At 36.8% G+C, this 15008-nt stretch overlaps 1 protein-coding gene across 1 annotated transcript in view; it reads left to right on the forward strand.

Moving 5' to 3' along the window:
* The window catches only part of PHIP (pleckstrin homology domain interacting protein), a 135128-nt gene extending 129015 nt beyond the window's left edge, over positions 1-6113 (forward strand). Inside the window, exon 40 of the mRNA XM_037142891.2 lies at positions 616-6113. Coding sequence (XP_036998786.2) covers positions 616-1247 — 632 coding nt within the window. The 3' untranslated portion in view covers positions 1248-6113. The remainder of the gene's footprint in view (positions 1-615) is intronic.
* Positions 6114-15008: the final 8895 nt, after the last annotated feature.

Genomic DNA, 15008 nt, shown 5'->3' on the forward strand with positions numbered 1-15008 from the left:
AAAGGGACTCATCTAAGAAAAAGAAGATAAAAATATGAACAGGGAAAGGACAGCAAACTCACAGTTATTAACAACCACACCTAAAACAAAAGCAAACTAAGAGGACAGCTAGAGATCAGGAACAGAACCATAGAAATGAAGATCACATGGAGGGTTAGCAACAGGGGAGTGGGAGGAGGAGAAGGGGGGAGAAGGTACAGAAAATAAGTAGCATAGATGGTAGGTAGAAAATAGATAGGGGGAGGGCAAGAATAGTATGGGAAATATAGAATCTAAAGAACTTGAGACACGTGGACATAAACTAAAGGGGGGAATGATGGGGGAGGGGTGTGCAGGGTGAGGGGGAATGAAGGGGGGGGGGGGAATAGGACAACTGTAATGGCATAATCAATAAAATATATTTAAAAAAGAATAAATGTGGTATAAAGATACAAAAAATTAGGTATGTCTGTAAATAATATTAAACCGTGAGCCTTTTGTCTTTTATTATTAGTAAAAATATATTTAGGATTGTGTCATTATGTGTAACTACAGCAATGGCCTTATTGATTAGTTTCAGGGTTAAATAAAAAAGTGATTCCGTATATTAAGTGTGATGTTGTTCCCTTTTAACAGATTGTAAGAACAATGCTCTTATACCAGGAAGCATTCAAGTGAATGGCCATGGAGGGCAGCCATCTAAACTTGTGAAGAGGGGACCTGGAAGGAAACCTAAGGTAGAAGTTAATACTGGTAGTGGTGAACTTATACACAAGAAAAGGGGTAGAAAGCCCAAAAAGCTACAGTATGCAAAGCCAGAAACTGCAGAGCAAAATAATGTGCATTCTATCAGAGATGAAGTAGTTCCTTCTTCAACATGCAATTTCCTTTCTGAAACTAATACTGTACAGGAGGATTTGTTACAGAAAAAGAGTCGTGGAGGTCGAAAGCCCAAAAGGAAGATGACACAAAAACTAGACTCAGATCTCATAGTTCCTACAAGTGTTAAAATGCTAAGGAGAAGTAACCGAAAAAAGACAGATGATCCCATGGATAAGGAAGAAGAGTTTGAAGATCTTAAAGGCTCTGAACCCCACATGAGAACTAGAAACCAAGGTCGAAGGACAGCTTTCTATAATGAGGATGACTCTGAAGAGGAGCAAAGACAGCTGTTGTTTGAAGACACCTCTTTGACTTTTGGAACTTCAAGCAGAGGACGAGTCCGAAAGTTGACTGAAAAAGCAAAAGCTAATTTAATTGGTTGGTAGTGTGTACCAGACTATTTTACTTCAGAATCATAAAGCAGGTACAGTTAAGGAATATGTAGAACTAATGTTTCTGCCTCCTTGCTGCTGTGGTGGATTAGGGGATGTTATAATTTGATTTGCAAAAAAAAAAAAAAGTAAACAAACTTAATAAGACACTTCACTTCTTTAAATGAATATATATAAATATATACATATATATATATTTTAAATGTTTGCTATTTATTACCCTTAGATAGGTTATGCATTTCAATATTCATTTCATTCACTGTTGGGGGAAAAAAGGAATTGAGGACCTACAATGAATATCCAGTTTATTTCTGGAAATGACAGTTCTGCTACATTTTTAAGGAGCATAATATTCCTAGTGATAGAGCATTTCATGTTAAAACTAATTATTTTTGACCAAGCCAGGTACATTTCTATTGATACAGAAGTTGTGCCCCCCTAGGAAGACATATGTTACCAGAGCAGTGGTAAATTAAGAAATGTGTTTCCTCTAAAAATAAATATATAAAATTCCCACAATTTGATACCATAAAGAGTTTAATTTTAATTGGACAATGTTGATCTACAAAGGATCTAGAGGAGGCTTTTGCTGTATTCCATTTCTGCCAAGCATAAGAGAAAATGTACTGATGAAAAGGAAACATATCCACATTGGAAAACATTTGACTGTCTAATTTTTCAGACCTTGATTCTTGTATCAATCACTCAATCTCTGTTTATTGTGCCAAAGACTGAGAATCAGTGCAGTGGGAAGCCTGTTTTTGACTGTCAGGACAGCATACACTTTTCAATATAGGAAAGGCTATATATTATTCTAAAGAGCAAGTTATTAAAGAGTTATGCTGAGATGTATCTTTTTTTGGTACTAATAGTAGAAAATAATGCACTGGTGGGTCCTTTGACAGAGATGTTTTAGATAAAGTGTTTAAGTGGTTAAAGGATTCAAGGAAAATACAGGAAAAAGGTATGGGATTTGATGTTTACTTATTGATCTGGATTAATGTCATTTCTAAACTTTAGACATATCTAATAGCCTAAAATGATTTAAAAAGAAATATGTCTGTGTGTGTGTGTGTATATATATTGATAAATGGGTATAATTAAATATATATATACAAACACATACTTTATACTATTACCCAGGTATAAATTCTTTTCTTCAGGATTTTTTTAGATAGTGGTAGAATAAAAATAATTTTAAAATGTCATACTTTATAGTTTAATTTTAAGGGGAAGATTGGTTATTTTCAATTATTAAAAGTTAAAATAGGCCAAATCACTTTTTATGCAATCATGTTTTATACAGTGGTCTCATTGCACATTGTGTTTTTTCTGCACTTTTTATGGTATCCTTATCACGCTGGTATGTCAATATACACCCTAAAGAAAAGTTCCATTTAATGATTGTGCCTTGTATTCTATTATTTTTTGCATCATTCGTAAAATTAAGTTGTCTATTGTAAATGATAATTATATGACTTAGGAGAATGTATTGCTATATGTACTGCTATGGAAAAGGAAAGCAGTTATTTATTTGTTTATGGTACATTACTTATTTTATACCTTAAAAACCAACATAAATACCATTTCTATTGTTTAAAAATTATTGCCCATTTTTAAAAAGTGGAAAGAATGTAGTATTTTCTGAGGACTGCTATGGTATAAAAATGTAACCAAAATTTTCAGATACTACATTTTTTTTAAAGTGAGGATGAGAAAAAAATATGTATTAGCATTACCCTAATGTGGAAAAATAAAGACTTTAATTGAACCATGGCAAAACACATTACATAATTATTTCTCTACTTATTTCTGGTAGGGATAAATGTTAGCTGTCCTTTAATTGTTTTGAAGACAAATGGAAAGCAGTGCATTTGGACTTTTTAAATTGTTTGTAACTAAATTTGTACAGAAATCCTTTGAAATTAAGTAAACCATTTTCCAGATCTTAACTGGATTGCTGTGATTTTGCAGTTGAAAAATAATTTCAAATTTTTCAGGTTTTTGTATATTTATTTTTTTCTAACAAATATATTTACTATATAAAATTCAGTAGCTGAACTCTTCATAATGCAGAAATGGATGGCTTGGTTGTATAGTAAAATGAGTCTTTCAGTTACACCATTATTGACAATAATAGTGTATATGTTTGAGATTTGTCATTAAAGTAATTTGTTGCTTTTGAAGGCAATCTATTTGAAACGTAATTTCCTGATGTTATCTGCATTGTATTAGAAAAAATAATAGACTATAAATTCATTTTTGTAAAAAAAATGTGTACAGTTTTAAAGTGTGTACAGAAAAAGGAAGCACGTACACAGTCTGAGTGGAATATACCTCTACTACAGTGTATGGATTAGTTCTAACTCTTGAGCAAGAAATGAGTATTTACCATTTTACCTGCAGCAAGTAAATGTATTACTCCTGTTCTAAAGACACTGTATATTTATGACCTTATTTGGACATAATTAGACACTGGTTTCTTAGTAAAGCAAAAATGACTTGGATGAGATTATTTGTAATTGAAACACTTAAAATGTATTAGTGTAATACCAGATATATCTAGATTTTATATTTTTATAATTTAGCTTCTATACATTGCAGAAGTTCAGTTGAGAAATTTAAGTCACCATCATATTTTTGTTTTGTTTGAGCATTTGGAAAATACCTTCTTGGAGACAGTGACTCCATGTATACTGTTTATAGGTAAAATGAAATGTTGGCAGTTGTCTTGGGTGAGCAATAAAAAAACTCAAGTTTACTGAAAATTTTGAAAATATAACCTGTTACATGCATGGAAATTGTAACCAATTTATATATTTTTAAGTACCTAACCCTAATATTTTCTCTGCTCATCACAACATACTTGAATCCCTGTCAAATCTTAAACAATTCTAAAATGTTGCAAATGAGCAGTTGAACATATAATCTAATTATAGAATCACAACTAGGCAATAGGTATTTACTTTCCTAAAATACTATCTTTAATGGTCTGCTATTACGGCGTTGGACTATTTTCTGCATATATTTATGTAGTAAAGATGTAATGGTTTTGTTTCCATTATTTTTATTACTGCACAAGTTTACAAATTTGAAGACTAATTTTCACCAAACTGTCATCCCCAAATTTAATCAGAATAACAATATAGAATATTTGTGAGTTTGGGCCACACCTGAGACATGAACTTGGTGAAATTAAGCATCACTTGGAAATGGATTACGTAAGATACACTGATCAGCAAAACAGTCCTCGTGGCATATCTGTATTCACATCTAGAGCTGTCCCCCTGCTGCAGTACAGTGGACTAATTAGACATTTAAAAAGTGTATTGAAATAACATTTTTGCTTATGCGATATTAGCAACACTTACATGTTTTAAAATATGATTTGTAATATAAATTAGCTCATCCAGTTAATACTGTTTACTTTAATTCTGGCATTCCATTTTATATATACCAATGTACCTGTATCTCTCAAATGTCAACTGGAAATAATTTGATTTTTAGTTTTCTATCTCATGAAAGCAAATTATTATTCTGAATATTTTCATTCATCTGAAACTTACTTTTGAGTAGACTGAAAGGACCAAGATACTTGAGTGTTTAAAGGGCCGTGTGTTCCTTATATGCAGGAAATATATAATTTTAAAAGTCATAATAGAGGAAGTGCTTTTATGTTCTGTGAATTACCCCCATACTTAGAAAGTAGTTTTTATTTTACATAATAGGTTAAGAAATGGTTTAGTTATTTTTAGGTGAGAATTTATTTTCCTATTAAAATTGGAAAAATAGACCTTTCCCTTTCTTTTCTCATTGCATTTATCCTCAGTTCCTCAAATTTCCAAGTGATTCAAACTAAATATTACATTTACTAAGAAACTATTTTTGTCCCTAATTATCCTGAGCTAATCACTGCAAATGAAAAGTCATTTCGTACTAAGTGCAGTACCTGAGAAGTGGTCAAATTGAATCAGAAGCCTGTAGGTACCACTTTCGACACTCCAGAGGTAAACCTTGTATACACTGCAGTAAAACAATTAGAAAATATCATGAGCTATAAATACTTACTTTTAGTTTTGATAGCTCTGTGTTGAAATACTTTTTTAATGCAGATAAAATCATCAGGAAATTTAACCAACCTTATATGGCACAAACCAAATACATATAGTGGGTGGCTATGAGTTTCTTCATTTAAGGAACTACAAGGATAGGTTTGAGATGATATATAGTACACATAAATGGTGCAGATGCACACGTATGCTTGTTACTTTTAAGATTATGCGTATTGATTAATCACAATGGTAAACTATAAATTGAGATAAAATACAAAGTTACATTTTTGGACCATATTAAAACTGCAAGACATGGGCTCTTATTAAGGATTTTTTAGAAAATATTGAATCCTGTCACAATATTTAGACAAGTAGAATGTAGCTCAATTTTTAAAAAGTAACTGACCTAGAGGGTTAAAGTTGAAACTGACGCATTTTCAAATTAAAATTATGCTTATTTTGTACAGAAAACGGTAAACACAAGCAAATTTGTTGTATGTAATAAGTAACAGAGTTTAAAGACAAATTAATTATTTAGCTCTATTGAGGTTTTTGTTATTTTCTTCCAGAAACCTGGAGTGTCATGTTTATAAATGGCAGTCTCACACCACAATAGCAGTGCCCCTTCTTTCTGTACATATTGATTGGACCTTTCTTTACTGTTATGTGGACACTTTCTATGTTAGTTTTGATGCATAATTCTTTGAATCCTTTTATACTAGAATGTATGTGTAAGAATTCCTGTCCCTGCAATGTAGTAACTACAAACTTATTTTTAAATAAATAGAAAACTTGTTTTTCTAAACTATTTGGTAGAGTCTCATGATTTCTTTATTATTTGCTCTTTTCTTTCTTGGTAACACATGAAGCACTTGGTACATAATTTCAACAGGCACTATATCAAAGAAGCTATTATGTAAATATTGAGTTTCCAGTGCCCTATTTAGCAAACTGTTAAAATTACTAGCCAGTCAGAGGATTGTGGGTATCTTAATATTTAGTTGCAACATATGGTTAAAAGTGAATCAATTGCCTTTTAGTGTGTACATTTAGTAAAATAATGTTACTGATTTGCTACTACATGCAGATTACTGGGTGATAAATACTTATTCAGGTATTTTCTGTAAGATAGCAAGGGACTGTTCACATAAGTATTGTCTCACAAGTATGAAGTGAAATTTAAGGGAAATAAATGGAAGAATGATGGAAGAGTTTTCCTTATTAAGCAGTTTACAGAAAGATTTATAAAGCACCTGTTTTTCTAGTAATTTGTTCAGATTGTTATACATTTCTCTTTCTGAGACTTCCAATTTTAGTATAAGGAATACATAAATATACAAAAAATGACCATCAGATTAAGCACACGAGAAGATGATTTGTGATTTTTGTGTTATTAATGATCATTTCTCCCCAAGAAATTTTTTAAATGACTTTGCGTAAAATAAATGTCTCAGTTGAGAAAATCAGGAGTAAAACATTGCTGGGTACCTTTTCTTTTCTTTCTAAAATACATACGTAGTATATAGTTAGAAGAACCAGCCAGGAAAAACGCATTTTCAGAAACTTTTTTCTGGTTTCTCTTTTGTAATAACATAAACTTTATGTTCTGGACTGTTTCCTCATTATTTAAAGACATTAAAAAAAACAAAGCACAAAACTTCCATTTCTTGCAGTATAATACCTAGCATTTATAATCTTTGTGCACTCAACACACGTACCATTTGGTAACTTTTTGGTTTTGTTTGGGGAAAGATCAGTGGAAAGGATTCAGTGAGGTACCTTTCTGCCTAACTAGCTACACATGTTGGCAGCATAGTGCAATGGAAAGAAATGAGCTTGGAATTGAGTTATCTCTTTGAGCTCCACTTTCCTCATCTGTAAAGTAAGAAAAGTTGGTTAGATAATCTGTAGGGTCTAATTCAATTTGAATAGCCTATGATTAATCCTTACTTGTTCATTATCCTCTGTACTTATGACCCAATCTTGTTTTTTCTATTTCATCCCTAAAGGATATGCCATTTAATGTATGACTTCTAAGAAAGCCGTGTCTATGGCCATAACCTGAATAGTATAAGTGGGAGACCTCCTGAATCCTTATAAAAAGGATTTTTTTATTTTAATTGTTGTTTAAGTACAGTTTTCTGCCTTTTATTGCCACCCCACCCCTCCACCCCCACTCCTGGTTGTTATTGTCTATGAGTCCTCGATACTTGTTCCTGCAAACCATTCACCCTTTCCCTCTAAATTCCCTCCCCTCTAGTCACTGTCAGCCTGTTCTAAATTTCAGTGTCTTTGGTTATATTTTGCTTGCTTGTTTGTTTTGTTGTAGGTTCCTGTTAAAGGTGAGATCATATGGTATTTGTCTTTCACCACCTGGCTCATTTCACGCAGCATAATGCTTTCCAGTTCCATCTATGCTGTTGGAAAGGGTAGGAACTCCTTTCTTTTTGCTGCACAGAATTCCATTGTGTAAATGTACCACAGTTTTTCCATCCATCCACTCACTGATGGGCACTTAGGTTGCTTCCAGCACTTGGCTATTGTAAATTGTACTGCTATGAATATTGGGTACACAGGTTCTTTTGGATTGGTGTTTCAGGGTTGATGGGTTTGCAGACTGGTACAACCACTATGAAAACAATATGGAATTTTCTTAGAAAACTAAAAATGGATCTGCCTTTTGACCCAGCAGTTCCACTGCTAGGATTATATAAAAAAGGATTTTTGACTCTATTATTGTAACACACTATAAATGATGAGTTGACTTGAAATATTTGTTTACTACTAATTTTAAAAAGTACTGAAGTTTGTGGTTTTTCCAGGGGCCCTCTGGAAAATGTAACCAGTAGGGAGTAACCAAAGAGTATCTGAGGTCGTTATTTGTAATTTAATATGGTAAGATTGCTGAAGGAAGCCCTGACTGGTGTGGCTCAGTGGATTGAGCACAGGCCTGTAAAGCAAAGGATCACTGGTTCAATTCCCAGTCAGGGCACATGCCTGGGTTGCAGGCCAGGTCCCCAGTAGGAGACATATGAGAGGCAAACACACATTGATGTTTCTCTCCCACTCTTCTTCCCTTCCCCTCTCTCTAAAAATAAATAAAATATTTTTTAAAAAGATTGCTGTAGGAATTATGCCACCAAAAAAGGTAAAATAAGGAGTTTATAAACTGCAGTCTCCCACTAAACTGGGAAAATCTGTCAGAATAAACTTTTTCAGAATTCTATAATCTCATGAAAACTACCAAGGGGATGTTTAATGAAGAAAGAAGTGGCTGAATTTCAGTAAGAATTATGGTGGTTTAGCTTACCCACTCACTGTTCCCCACTCCCTTTTTGAAGATGCTGCAGGGACCTTGCATTCCTGGTACCGGAGTAGGGAACCATATGGACCTTCTAAAACAATAGTACTTTTGACTTCTAGTGACAACCTGGCAGGGTCAGCTCTGGGGCTAGGCTTTGTTTTATTACTTTCCAACTTGCTCAGTTCTGAAGCAGTCCCCTGGGTGGGGTTTGCCAAAGCATTTAAAGGCAAATATACTAGCCAGAGATGCATGCAGCAGGGAGAACATGCAGGGTGAGCAGCAGACAGACCAAAAAGCTTGGAGGGAAGATATTACATGGGAGAATACAGTTTGGATGCCTGTCCACCAATAACTCTCTGATGTGTAAAAAGCCAGACATTCTATTTTGGAAAAGTATTGTATAGTCAAGTATTGTATAAGTAAGTTTACTATGCTGGGTAATATGATACCAAAACTCAGATGGGTTATCTTTAAAATTCACTTAGCTAAATACTTTAAAAGAAGTTTACCATCTGTGTTAACCTTGGAAAGATTATTATGTATTTCTTCTTAGTTGAAAGGCAAAGACACACTTTTCCTTGAGTTTTGAGAATATTTTCAGTGTTCTCTTACAAATGATTAAAATAACCTAGAGTTAACTAATTATGTTTGTTGATCCCCAGTTAAAGCAAGTATTTTTTTTTCAATTTAGGAGAATGGTTAAAATGGTCTATATTACAAATGAAATTTTATTTTGAAGCATGTCATGTGACTCAAGCATTTGCCATAGGATTGGGTTGGCCAAAAAATTCATTTGGATTTTTCCATAAGGTGGCTCTACTGGCACTTAGATGTATTTAACTTCGTTCAAAACAATTTTGTTAGATTGTATTGTGACAGCTTTCTTATCAGCATACATTTAAAATAAATCAAAATTGGTGAGTGTTTATATAGCCACTTTAATATTGAAGATAGAAGAAAATACGCAACATTTTTGGCATATTGTATTGCCACTGTTCAAAGCCAGACAGGTTCACGTAATTTAGGCAGATGGGAGAATATTCACAGAGCTGTTGGGATGTCTAACATGCCTTTATTCAGGGGTGGGTGATCCATGCACACTGCAGGCTGCATGTCCTCCTGCACGTGTCACTGCATGTCACCTGAGTCCTTGTGTGGCACCCAGCAGAAAGCTCCTACCTCTTCAATACTAGAGACAAAGCTGGCAGAAAGTCAGTACGGTACATAACATAGCTCGATTCTGCACATGCAAGCCCACTCAAGGCTGTGGGAACCTTTATCAGACCCAGTCTCAAGGCTATGAGAACACAGCTCATCAGGCCCATTCTGAAGGTTATGGGAAACTGCTTCCTTTAGTTGCCCAGACACCTGGATAAAGAAGCCAGACTGACTGACTCTGTTTACCCTATACATATCATACTTTATTATTACAAGAAAAGTAAAAAGGCAACTGAAACACAAAAAGATTTGCACAGTGTATGGGGAAGGTGTTGTGACTGATTGTGTCAGAGTGGTTTGTGAAGTTTTGTACTGGAGATTTCTCACCAGATGATGCTCCCAGGTAGACTGGCTGAAGTTGATAGCATTCAAATCAAGACATTAATTGAGAACAATCGATGTTATCCACGTGGGAGATAGCTAACATACTCCAAATACCCAAATGAATAAAGTTATTGGTGAAAATGAAAAAATGTGCCTTTTATTTAATGGAAAAAGCCACATGGACTTTTTGGCCAACCCAATGTAATATTTCAATCACAAATATAGATTCTACATGTTGTCACCTTGTAGTTACCGAGAAGCAGCGAGAATGTGTCAAGACAGAAGTGCATCTGTCACCTGCTAACTTGCTAACTTCCTATTTGCTTCCCCCTATTTTAATATTTGTGTTTTTCTAAGAAATCTGAGAAATGCCTTTTATTTTTTACTTTGATGCTGACTTATTGCTAGAGAAAAACGGGAGTTTCATTTTAAATGTGTCAATTAGTTCGTTTACATCACTTGTCTAAACTCTTATTTTTTCCCAGACTTATTAAAACATAACTGATAAAAATTGTATATACTTAGGAATATAATATGGTTTGATATATACATTGTGAAATGATTATCTGAAGTGAATTCATACATCCATCACCTCATCTAGTTCCTTTTTTTTACTTTTTGATGTGGTAAGAACACTTAAGACCTCTCCTACTGAATTCTAAGTACACAATGCAATATTGTTAAATATAATCACTATGCCATACTTACTCATCCTACAGGGGTGTCCAACCAAGGGTCGCATGAGTTCCAGGATTACTATGAAAGTGGCCCAACACAAAATCATGAATTTACTTAGAACCTTTGTTTTGCTCATCAGTTTTCGTTAGTGTTTGTGTGTTTAATGTGTGGCCCACGACAACTCTTCTTCCAGTGTGGCCCAGAGATGCCAAAAGGTTGGGACACCTCTGGACCCTTTAACCAATTTTTCCCCACTCTCCTCCCAATTAGACCTGGAAACCACTCTTCTACTGTGTGGTTCCATGACTTTAACTTAATCATTAGATTCCACTTATCTGTAAGTGAGATTATGTAATATTTCTCTTTTCCTGTCTGGTTTATTTCACTTAATCATCCTCCAGATTTGTCCACATTGGCACAAAAGGTAGGGCTTCTTTTTTTAATGGCTAAATAATATTCCATTGTATCACTTTTTTTAATTCATTCATCCACAGATGGACAGTGAGGTCGTTTCCATGCCCTGGCTGTTGTGAACAATGCTGCCGTGAACATGGCAGTACAGACTGACGGCTCTTTGAGGTATTAATTTCATTTCCTTTGAAAATATATACCCAGTAGTGAGATTGCTGAATTATATGATAGTTCCATTTTTCATTTTTAAGAAACCTCTGTATTGCTAAACTCTACTTTTAAAAAGTGAAATTATGTCCTCCTAATTTCAGTGATAACATTTGTGCCGTCACTTATGCATTCAGTCCATTTTATACGACTTGTATAATGTGCTCCTATTACATGTACACAGGTGCTTTTAGATGCCTTGTGAATTATAAACACTCAAGTTTTTGTGAAATAAGTTGCATATATTGTGTGCAAGTGTAAATATGGATCTCACATTTTTCTTTAACAAAATGGGGCCTAATTGCTATCTGATATTTTCTAAATTTGGGGGGAGGGCATCTCCGTTTCTTTATACAACAGTAATTTTATATTTCCAAGACTTAGTCATGTTTTTACATAAGATATAATTCATTTTGTATATTTACTGTGTAATTTGCTGTATAATGTTGTGAACATATCACAGTCTAACAATTCTGTTTCTAGTAGACACTGTGGTTGTTTCCATCCTTTCACTGTTATTAATAACCCTGCTAATGGATATCATTTCCTGTGTTTGCTTACACCCCTTGAGAACCCATCCCTGAGTGTGTGCGTTCAGTAAATCCAATTCTGATCATGTTACTCTGTTACTTAAAAATCCTTCAGCCTGGCCAGGTAGCTCAGTTGTTTGTTTAGACAAACATCCCAAAATGCCAAGGTTGTGGGTTTGATCCCAGTCAGGGCACACAGAAGAATCCGTCAATGCCTAAATAAATGGAACAACAAATCTCTCTCGTCCCTGCCTCACCCTCTCCACCACCTCCACTCCAGATCAATTTTGAAAATTCTTTGCTAAGGTAGCATTAGGACAGCTACCTTAATGCAAGCAATTCCTTTTTAGAATAGACATCTAATAGCGATGTCGCTGAGTGGCTTTGCTACTATTCCTCTTTCCTTTTGTCAGCAGTACCTAACCCTGTTCCTCTCTGCTCTGTACTCTGGCACTATAGATACTTTAAATCTGGTCAGATGTGAAAATGAATCTCTTAACACCAAAGTTTTTCAAGAGGAAAAAAAGGAAATCATTTGGAAGGCTGTCCCAGAAAAAGCCACAGTGGTGAAAAGAGCATGGAAGGAGTCAGATAGCTCTAGTCTTCAACCATGGCACTGCTGTTTATGAACTGTTATGTCTCTTAGCCTTCTGGGTCTCTTTGCACACCCCTCCCCCCAAAAAAGCAGTTATGACTCCTGAGTGGACTGACTTCTTGAGTGGTGTAGAAGATCAAATAAAACCTAGTTTATTTCACAAACATACCACTGTGCTATGTCTAGAGAGGAAACACGTGGCCCCCTTGTCCCAAGAGAACTCACAGCCCGGAGCAATAGTTCTCAACCCTGACTGCTCTCAGGAATCATCTGCAGGGTGATTTTTAGGGAAAAAAAAAATGATGCCTGAGTTCCCTGCATCCTGGCCATGGGAAATTAGACAAATTTCTTAAGTTCTCTTAACCTATACCACATGTGTATGCTGGGGCTGATAGAAGCTACTTCAAAGGCTATTTGTATTAAATAATTTGTAACACCTGCTTAATCCTGTACCTCGTGTTGGAGTACACAGGTGATAAATTGCTGGGAGTGGAGTAGGAACATCTACATAGCTGGGGTAGAGGGTACCTAACTATAAAGCTGGAGATCTTTGCCTCAGTGGTGAGAAATATGCAGGGGCTTTGAATACCCCAAGAGGGTAAGCTAACTCTGCTGGAATGGCCATCCTGGAGGATATGATACCAGAGCTGAATTTTTAATTCAAAGGTGAGGAAATTAAGCCAGGGAGACTATGGGAGTGAGGAATACCCCGGAGAAAGGGAGTCTGTTGGATTCTCCTGGAGCACGTGAGGAGGGATGAAACTGAGGAGAGCTCAGGGCTCAGAACTTGAGGGACGCTTGAGAGCAGGCAGAGGGAGATGGCCTCCAAGCTGCTGGCTATCAGAAGCCACCAAAAGAACACGATCAGTCTTGTTTAAGTTTAGTTCACTGCGTCCTGGATTTGCAGTAACCAGATATCTCTTTGACATACTAGTTGCATTTCCTTTGGACATGTATCCAGAAGTGGGATTGCTGAATCTCAGTGGGAGCTGGGAGGAAGTAGGTAGTGGGAGCTGCTGTCCTGTCTCAGGTAGTTGAATTAGGAACGGAGTAGAGGCCCTGGGAGGAAAGAGGGAAAGACGTGAAATTTACTGCCCTTGGAGCCATAAGGAGGGTAAGTGACTGGGGAGGACCCGGAGGCCATTATGATCCGAGGCACTAACTGGGTAAAGGAGGAAAAGTGCTATGCCTAGGGATGGGGCTCATGGCAAGACATAAAGATGTGGGTGAAGTATGGTTGATTCTGTCCAGGGCTGGGTGAGTCTCAAACGCCCCGAGGCTGAGACCCCTCGCAGCAGCGCCTTAGCGGCGCAAACGCTTCAGTGGAGTGCGCGCACCCGCTCCCACGCCGCGCAGCGGCAAAGTCCGTGCGGAGCGCTGGGGTACTGCGACAGGGCGGTGGCAGGGTAGGACCTGACCCGCTGCTACTGTGCGTCATTCAGGTCTGCGGTCCCGCAGCGGCCGTCTGCTCCTGGTCCCGAGGTTAGGAGCGGCTCGGGGACCTGACCGTGACGCAGGGAGGGGCGCCCCAGTGGCGGCCTGCGCTTGCGCTGGGCCAGTCCGGGGTCCTCTGTCATTCACCCTCCACCCCCGGAGAGCCCCTGCCCACCACCTCCTGCGCTCCGTCCGAGCGCGCCCTACCCAGATCCAGGCTTCAACAGGAGGCAGGTTCCGGTCGCTGCTAGTGCATCGAAACCTCGTGACAGCTTAGGTCCGGCGAGTGAACCTCAGCACCCAGACTTCTTGGCAGGTAACGGGATTGAGGAGGAACCAAGGCGAGAGCGCCACCTTCTCCCTCGCTTTTTCTTATTTTTTAGATATTTGGGGCTGAGGAAGAAGGCCACGTGTATAATTTATTGTTTCTTTGGGGTTAGGGGGATGATGAGTGTTTATCTTGACTCATCAAGGTTAGTTTTGTTTTGGTTTGTGTTTTATCAGCTCCACCTTTCTCTCTTTCGGTTGAAATGTTTCCTTTCTTTGTTACTACCTATTTTTCAATTTCTTTAGGTATGTTCGTACTCTTACACAATTTAGGGTTACATTTGTATAATTCTTCAGTTTCTATTGATTTGAGAGAAATGGATTTTTCTCTCAAATTTACCACCAAGCTGTCCTCATTCTATAAATATTTTGCTCCATTGATTCTGTTCTGATGCTGATTCCTAAACTAGGTTCTGGGAATTGTGTTCGTATTGAATATTCCATAATGCCCACTACTTTGGTAGCCGCACGGTGGACTTCCAGTGTATTCTTGATAATCTATCTCATTTTCATGCAGTATCTTCTTATTCCTCTTGTGACTATAAAACCCCCACCACCCACCCAGCCAAGCATGCCCTCATAGACCTGCACTGCCATCCCGACTAGCAACTCCAGTTTCTCTCCATCATAGTCTAGCAAAGCCCTTCTCCCCTGAATCTCCCTAAGTCTCATCCT

The sequence above is a fragment of the Artibeus jamaicensis genome, unplaced genomic scaffold, assembly GCF_021234435.1.
Source record: "Artibeus jamaicensis isolate MK-2021 breed Jamaican fruit bat unplaced genomic scaffold, CSHL_Jam_final contig_387, whole genome shotgun sequence".
Taxonomy (NCBI): domain Eukaryota; kingdom Metazoa; phylum Chordata; class Mammalia; order Chiroptera; family Phyllostomidae; genus Artibeus; species Artibeus jamaicensis.